The 8,937-nt window shown below is 40.1% G+C and overlaps 1 protein-coding gene across 1 annotated transcript; it reads right to left on the bottom strand.

The window, feature by feature from the left end:
• Positions 1–498: 498 nt before the first annotated feature.
• Positions 499–4,651, bottom strand: LOC132312226 (zinc finger CCCH domain-containing protein 1-like). Its single transcript, XM_059810505.1, has 3 exons — positions 4,499–4,651; positions 3,553–4,394; positions 499–766 (listed from the first exon to the last, which is right to left on the bottom strand). The coding sequence occupies exons 1-3, from the start codon at positions 4,533–4,535 to the stop codon at positions 662–664; spliced, it is 984 nt and encodes a 327-aa protein (XP_059666488.1). The 5' UTR covers positions 4,536–4,651; the 3' UTR covers positions 499–661.
• Positions 4,652–8,937: the final 4,286 nt, after the last annotated feature.

The following is an 8,937-nucleotide window of genomic DNA, read 5'->3' as shown; positions in this document are numbered from 1 at the left end:
TCCCTACAAAAATTCACATAATTTGATAGAATTCAATTAATCAAAGGTGATGGAGTTCCAAAGGACGTATTATTGGATGAGTAATGACCCTTGACGAATACCAAAATACAATTATTAGGAGCTAAAATAATTTTCTTGACCATGAGGGATAGAAAAGACCATATCTTGACCATGAGGGGACAGAAAAGACCATATCTTGACCATGATAGGACAGAAGAGAACATAAGCATGATTTCTGAGAATGGAAAAGGTTTAAAATCAACTCAAATGCCTGTATCCATAGCAAATGCTTCTGGCAATAAAAATGAAACCACTGTTTCTCAATGTAGGATTTATAACAAATTCACTTAAATTGATGGTAAAACCCAGGCTTACAAAGGTGGTGATGGAACGGGTTTAATCTACGGAACAGTCACTTTGCACAAAAATAACGATTTCCCCTCCCAGCACCTTGCAAAGGTGGGACATATAATACATAGATTGATGTAATGCTCATGGTTGTAAAAATTAAACCACTTTGGCATAATGTATGATTCATACAATTCGTGTAGATTATGAGACTAATGGATCGACAATAATTCGATAAAAGGTAAATTTACAACGTCAAGAAGATATTTCTCGAGTATATGCAATTACAAAGCATGGCACCGACCAAACATTACTATTTTCCCTCAGCAGCCATCTTCTTTCGTATCTCATGAGCAGTGTTGAATATGCCAAGGGTAGGCTGGTTGCAAACAAAGCACTTTTTATTCTTTGAATGATGCTGGACAAAAAGATTAGAAAGTAACAGCCTAATTAGAGAAGATGTGAAATATGGCAAGAATGATGCTATAATAGAAAATCGGATTAAGTTTCCAATGAGAAGTAAGATATGCAATGCTGTAACAGAATAAATATATTTAAATGTTAAAAAAAAAAAATAGATTCTACCAAACTTGGTTAACTCAATTCGATTTAATAAAACATTACACCAACTACTTTGAGGCGGTTAAGTGAATCTTGTTTCAACATTCTGTTTTATCTAAAGCCAGTCACATCAATTAAGTAACACATTATTGTATTTTTCATCACTATCTCAACTCATACTAATTTTGGTCTCAGTTTTCTTACGTTATCTTTAATACGAGCCATGTTACTCTCCTTATGGGTATAGCTATTGATCTTGGTGAAACCGTCTTGGTCAATTATCTCTCATTTTAACTTTTTTATGGATGCTATAACAAATGAAATTGTTTCTAAATTTATCCCTTTTGTCTTAAAATGCATACATTTTAATATCCACATTTAAACCACACTCCTTTTATGAACATCGTTTTTTCTTTACCATCCAAAATTCCTTCCCCTAAAATATTTCACAATGAGACTGCAGTATTATAATTCTGAAGTCAATGAAAATCACCAATCTGATTGTTAATGTTTATCCAATGAGGGAGTTACCGGTTATACATCAGGATTCACCATATATGATTCATCTTCATCAACAAAAAACCACCAAAAATCTCACCCGTATTTGTTATGAGATTTGTAGCAACTTACAACTGAAATTTCTAACTGTTTGCATTCTTAGCGACCTTAATCAAAGAGCTGGGATTAAGGATCAACTATGAGGGTGGTGTAATAAATATGGTGGTGCATAGGTAGCAACTACTGCTTTGAGGGAAGGTAACAAGTGAAATATCTACTAGGAACAAAACTTCTTCTCTGCCAGAAAAGAGAAGCAAAATAATTGTTTTAGGTTGTCAAAAGACTACAAAGTTATTCTTAAGGCACAGAATCAAGATGGTATCAAATTGTATTATCATTTTGCACTGAAAAACGATATAGGACATAATTTTACTATTTTAATTTAACCAAGTAAAGACTTAAAGAAGAGAAAATTCCGGGTAATCTATTAATGTTTAAAATAAAATAAAAAAAATTGGTTGGGACGGATCCACCTTCTCAAACGAGATGCGGAACAAATTTTATGCATAAAACAACATAATTAACACCTTAAATTTTATATTTCTATGAGAGGAGTTGGGTGAATCTTACTGAATAGGACCTCAATTTAATTCTTAAAATGAGTATCTCTGTAACATTAAGTACTTCTGCCTTGGGCCCTTGTCTTGAATAAGATTAATTCCAAACCTAACCAAATCACTTGAACCCAAACCTAACAAGCAAGAATTGTGGAGACAGCACCCATATGCCTTCTAGGAAAAGCAAGTTTGACATCAGATGCTTAGTTTCTACACTTGTGTGGCAATTGAAATTGGTAAGGATAAAATAAAGTCAATGTCACGTAAAACGGGAAGTCTTTTCATATGGATCATTAGTTATAATCCCAATTCCACTTCATATCAATATCAATGTTGTGTACAAATCTAATATCAACAAATATTATCAAAGGTGGACCCCAACTCCCACACCCAATTCCAGCATTTAATTCCACTTATCAACATACTATGTAACTTCGACAAATGTATTGTGCTGTTTCCTATATATAACCATTAATATAAGACGGACCCTTGAAGCTAGTATTATATCAAGGAATGGTCATTATCACTTTTATTCTCCTCTAAGTAGCCCAGACACTAGAATGCACCACTTAATGTCATATAAACAAGATGCATATCCCCACCTGATTGAAATGATAGGAATACATTTTATCTCCTGCAACAACATTTATACGATCCTAACATTTCTTGTTTTGTCTTACCATTGGTAAACCAGTAATTTTCAAAAGTGTTCTCACCGAATAAGCCAATATCACATCCATTACTGCGGGAGTGAATACGTTAGGAGTGTGCCAAGTCTGAACTTTGTTTGACTATTGAATTTCAAAAACTCAAATCTGTTTAATCAAAATTTACTACACCTGACAACAAAAAATTAGATAGAATTGCCATGCCTATGATACAACATGTCTCATTCTCCTAAACTAAGAAGTTGTGTGCATTGAGTGAGGAGTACAAGCAGACAACCAATTTCACTTAATACCCTTTTTAAATAGATATATTCTAACAAACATGCCCCACAAGGTGTTGAACCCTAAACCCTAAACCCCAACCCCCCCTTTCTGAGAGGTGGAGGACATACCACTCAAGCCAAGGCTTTGGTAGTGAGACTAGACCTTTAAAGAAGAAACATTCAAACCCTTAAGATTTAATCTGTAATGGGGTTAGTAATTCAAGAAGGTTCTTTACGTGATATTATCTTCATAACATTGTTTGATACGGAGATGCTTGTATTTTATGGTAGTGGAAATTCAAAATTACAACTGCATCGGACAAAGAAAAGTTACTTATAGCAGCATCTTACAAGTTTATTTCTTTACAATAAGAGCAATAAAATTATTTGAACTCCCACAATTATACATGTGTCTACGTGTTCTGTAATATAATTATTCTTATTTCTTCATCATCTAGAATAAATTTCTCATTTCAAATAGTCCAGTGAAAAGTAATAAATATTAAGGCATACAATAAGACCTGATAAGATAACCAATAGTAGATAAACCAACAATATGATTATGATCAAATAAGATAAGGGTTTGAGAAGGCTTACCTTTAATGCACAATGCTCACAGAAGTAGTGCCTGCACTTGGTTACAACAGGGTCTTGAAAAGGCTGCCTACAAATAAAACATGCAAAGGGCAATGAACCATCATCATCTTCATCACTCTGGTCTGCTGCTCCTTCATCCCTGTCATCCATACCCATAGCCAAATTCCTTTTCCTTGCCTTCTCAGCTTCCTCCCACTCCTTCTCCATCTGCCACCCCGACTTATAATCACCCCGGTCATGCATAAATTTACACGAATCTCCATACCCACAATAACCGGTCTCTTTGTAATCCTTACAAATGTCTGGCTGGTAATCAAACCTTGCTGACACTCTTATGTGAGCAGAAGCCCTAAGAGGCCCATGCGCCCCACCGGCTTTCTCTGCCGCAACTGTTTGCTCTCTTCGGAACCCAGCCTTGTAGTCAGTATACCCATGAATTCCTTTGTACAGCTTTTCATCGCCAGAGCTTTTTTCCTTCCCATTCCCCTTCAAAGCATCCTCTGCTTTCTTGAGAACCCTCTCACGGATTGCTCGAGCATCTCTCGAAAAATCAGTCTCAGTTTCAAGGGTTGCTGTTGCCCTACTATCATCTTGAACTCGAATTTCCTTCGAGGACTCGAATTGAAACATTGAGGCATTGGAGTCTATGCCTGATTCAGATGAAACTGTGCGCTTGGAGGGTCCGGTAGAGAAGTGTAGCTTATTGTCAGGTTTTGGGGGCTTTTTCTTATTGACAAACAGCGAGGTCTCAGTTTTTGAATCCTCTTCTTCTTCGTTTTCATCATTGAGTTTTCGCTTTCTGATATTCTTGTTCTTTGATGGTTTTCGAAAGAAATTACAGACTGTAAAATACAAAAACACAAATAAATAAAAATTGAAAGATGAAATCGATATATATGCAATAAAAGACAACAGAAGGATAGATAAAGGAGAGAAATCATCAGACCTTGTTCACAGGGTTGAGGCTCGTTTGAGTCGGCCATAAGAAGAACAGGAGCAGAGATTCAATTCGAAGCTTGTAGAAGTGGAAGTAAATAGACTTCAATTGATTTCAGATCCCAAGTTGTAATGATTTATTCACAGTTGGCTATTAAATAAATAAATAAATAAATAAAAGCAACTCTTTTAAGGTCAGTTTGGTATAATGAAAAAAAAGGTGAAAAGGGAAGGTCAGTTTCCAAAATTTAGTATTGAAACCTTATGCCCTAAAAAAAATTTCATTTTCTGGTGGTCGATCCATGGGCCTTTATATAGGAGACAAATATATATATATATATATATATATATATATATATATATATTTATATTTTAAAATATAAAAGGGCATAATAGTAAATTTATTAAAATAATTCTCCTTCCTTTCCTTCCCTTTCTTTCCCCAAACATGCTTATCACCCTTTCCTTTCTTTTCCCAAACATGATTATTATCCTTCCATTTCTTTTCTATTCAATAATCAACCAAACACGATAGGAAATTAAAATTATCATTTCCTTCCCTTTTCCTCGTAACTAATGTTATCCTCTCCCTTCAAACCCACCCTACCAAACATAGCCTTAGGTCAGTTTGGTGCAATGAAAAAGCCACCCTACCAAACATAGCCTTAGGTCAGTTTGGTGCAATGGAAAAGGGAGGAAAGGAAAGATGATGGGGGATGATTAAAAACTTGTGTTCGGCATAAATGGTTGGAAGGAAATGAAACGGATGGTTTTGGAAGGATATCAACTTTCTTATCCTCCCAAAAATGGAAGGAAAGAGAGGTAGAGGCTTGATGTATTATTTCTGATGCTAAATTTACCCTTACACAAAATCAAGATTACACTTGATTTTAGGATTTAGTTTGCAAAACAAGAATTACAGACCTTGATTAGTTGATTTAGAAAAAAATTAAAAACAAAACCCATACTGAAGATGCAAGAAATTCATACTCTCTTTCTCTCTCTAGAATTCTTACATTTCAACCAAAAAATATCCCCCTTTTTCTTTCCATTACTTCTCCTATTTATAGATATTTGCAAATGTTGACGGATTGCTGGATCTGGGCCTGTTCCTCCATAAGTCCTGGTCACCTTTGACGGGCTTATTCGCGTTCGGCCCATATGGCAGTGTCTTTTTATGGGCCTGACCCAGCTATACGGACCGGATGTCATGTTTGCAAGTCATATTCGGCCCATGTCATCCTGGGCCTCCTCAACTGCCCCCATAATTACCCCTTATTTAATAAGGGGGTAATTATTGATGGCGTCTCATCATGACGTTGACGGCTCGAGAAACCCACGTGGGGGAACGGACGGTCAGATCCAGAATCAATGTTCCGGGGCTCGATGAATTTCTCGCCTTCCTGACGCTTCGGCCCTCGGGTCCCCCTCGCCTTTATAAGGCTCTAGAATACCACTTCATGCCTTTTTACCGTCTCCATCATCAGTCAAATCTCTCTCTTTTTAGAACAGTGCTAAGCTTTTTCTGGTGAAATCCTTCAAGAGTCATTCTTCCAGCGATCTTGCAGTGCTCTTTGTTGCTCTCTACCTCAGAGGTTAGTTTTGTTCCTTTTTACTTTCGGCAGGCTTCTTTTTACCCTTTTAGATCCTTCAATCACTTCCACTATGGTTGTAGATCTAGATGTTCTTCGTATGAGACTTAGACTTCCTGACAACATCCAAGTTAGGGTTTACCCTAAGGACGTTAATATTATGACCGGTGCCGGCCTCCTCCCCGGCGAAGTTTTATTTTCAAACCTTCAACTGAATGTCGTTAGGTTCCCTCTGCATCCCTTCTTTAATTATGTCTTCAATAGACTAGGGATATCCCCCCTGCAGGTAAACCCCAATTTCTTTAGAATCATATCCGTTATGCTACTGTTGATTCGTGACAGAAGTCTAGAACTTGACCTCATAGATCTTCTCCTGTGTTATAAGGTCAGTAAGATCCGAATTAACGAGCCCTTCTACCACCTCTACCCGATCGAGAAGATGTCCATATGCACGGACACAATCAAATCTGAAAAGGGTTGGAGGGATAACATTTTGGGTATTAGTGGGGCTTGGTCTTCGCCGGCTGCAGAGGATTATCCAATCCCGAGCGCCTTTGGCGTCTGTTTTGTTTCCTCATATAAGAAATTCAAATCTCACAAAAATGATTGCCCCTGCGAAACATGCGTTCCTCGCTTTTGTACTTTCTTATGCCGCTCCTTAGGAATACCTTGTGATGACTTGAGCTACAGTGTTTGCAGGGATAGGAGTAATTACTTGAAGAAATACGTTCTGAACGATATTCCTTCCTGCTCAGACCTCCTCGCTTCAGACAACCTCCTAACGCTCTCATCCCTCGCCTATAACATGAGCAGGCTTCAGATCCCCTCTTTTGGCAGGAAGAAAAATACTCCCCCAGCCACTTCTGCTGCTGGGGCAACCTCCTCTCCTGCATCAGCCTCTTCCTCAGCCACCATCTCTGACACCATCCCGAGCACGGTGGCTATTGACTCTGTTGTCAGCACCCCTGCTACCAACCCGAGCGTGTCTCCTCAAATCACTACAGCCCCTGCTGCCGTTGGGGGCGCTCGGGACAAAGAACGAGGCAAAAGGCCTCATCCTGACAGTGGAGTCGACCCTGAGGAGGAACCTCTCATAAGAAGGACCCGGGTCTCTGGGCCGGGTGCTCTCTTGCATCGCCCGGTCAGAGCTTCTGCCCCGTCCGGGCCTGTTGCAGCTGGTGCCTCTGCTTCTGCTTCAGGCTCCCCTTCTCTTCCCACTTTACCACCATGGGCTCCTCGGTACACCCGAACGGATGGGACGTTCATGAAGCCGAACGAGACCATGCTAAAGGATGGCCAGACCGCCATGGCGTATTATAGGAACATGTGGACTCCGAAAGACCTTGAGGCGGCGAAAGGCCTATCCCAGAAGGATGTGTTCAGCCGCTTTCCCCAATCTGCCATGGAGGTGACTTTTATTTTCAACTCATGAATTCCCTCATATTATTTGGTCTTGCCTTCGCCCGACCAGACTATCGGTTTAACCATTATTAATGTACATCTATGCAGACTCTGTTCGGAATGATGGCTATGCAGAAGCAGGTAGAGATGGGGAACGCCAGGGCTCGTAAGTTTTCTGATAGCCTGGAGGTGGCCAATAAAGAAAACGACCTTCTCACCAGCAAGAATGCCGAGGTATTGGCTCGGCTTGAAAAAACTGAACAAGAAAGAGATGTCTTGAAGAAGGAGAACGACTCTCTTCAGGATGAGAAGGATGCCCTCCAGCTTGAAAAAAGCGTCTGGCAGACTGAGCGTGATTCAATCAGAGACGAAAAGACAGAGCTCCAGCGCCTTCTGGCTGATGAACAGTCTGCTCGGATGGCTTTTGAGAAGAGAGCTCTGGACGAGCGTACTGCTCTGATTGATACAATCAGCAGAGTGAACGGTGGGATGCTGGCTCTTCATGCTCGGTTCTCAAGGGTCGGCACTCTTAGATATGCTCAAGGATTCCGAGAAGGTTTCTCCGACCGAGTTCCGGATGAGGGACAGACCAGCTCCACTCCAGATGAGGTCGACAAGGATTTAGGGATTGACCCTCTGGGGGTCTATGTTGACCCAGAACCCACCAAAGTGGAGCACATATTTGATGAGTGCCAGGACATTGTTTCCTCAAGGATCACTACAGCTCCTTCTACCGCTCTGCCTCTAACCGCTCCTCAATCGTCAACTGTGGTACCTCCCATAGCCACTGCTGACGTTGGCCCCCAGCAGAATGACTCTGTTATTCATCTTGATTCCCCACCTCGTGAGGGTGAGACGGCTGATGGGACCGAGGAGGCGGGTCGGCACAACCAGGATGCTATCGGTACTGAGGCAGCTAGCTAGGACTCCTCCGGACTCTTCGATTCCATACTTTTTTGTAACAATGTGACTTGAATATTTCATTTTTTGTAAACTCAATGCTTATTATGAATGAGATGACAGAACTCTTTTTCTCTTTTTCCTTTGTGTTGCGCTCTGTTCAAACCCATTTTCAATATATATATACGTTTTCTCTCTTTTTTTTTTCTATATTAACTTTGTCGTGTGCTTGTTTATGGCAAGTGCTTGGCGTTCGGCTAGCAGTGCCAGCTGCCACTTATCGTGCTCAAGTGCCTGGCGTTCGGCTAGAATGCCACTTGCCACTTGGCTTTTTATTTTTTAGCAAGTATCTGGCGTTCGGCTTATGGTACCAGCTGCCACTTGTCTTGCTCAAGTGTCTGGCGCTCTGCTAGAATGCCACTTGCCACTTGGCTTTTTATTTATTTATTTTTTTTTTAGCAAGTGTCTGGCGTTCGGCTTATGGTGCCAGCTGCCACTTATCTTGCTTAAGTGCCTGGCGCTCGGCTAGAATGCCACTTGCCACTTGGCTTTTCAT

Source organism: Cornus florida, unplaced genomic scaffold (assembly GCF_030987335.1).
Source record: "Cornus florida cultivar Cherokee Brave unplaced genomic scaffold, ASM3098733v1 CherokeeBrave_3.0.0_Hap2_Chr06, whole genome shotgun sequence".
NCBI classification, from domain to species: Eukaryota; Viridiplantae; Streptophyta; class Magnoliopsida; order Cornales; family Cornaceae; genus Cornus; species Cornus florida.
This window is presented reverse-complemented; position numbering and strand designations above follow the sequence as displayed.

Bases quoted from the DNA above. Each gene is read 5' to 3' on its own strand.
- LOC132312226 (XM_059810505.1), bottom strand. From the start codon at position 4,535: ATGGCCGACTCAAACGAGCCTCAACCCTGTGAACAAG. The intron at 4,395-4,498 runs GTCTGATGATTT...TGTATTTTACAG, and splicing joins GCCTCAACCCTGTGAACAAG to TCTGTAATTTCTTTCGAAAA. The intron at 767-3,552 runs GTAAGCCTTCTC...CTTTTTGTCCAG, and splicing joins GTGAGCATTGTGCATTAAAG to CATCATTCAAAGAATAAAAA.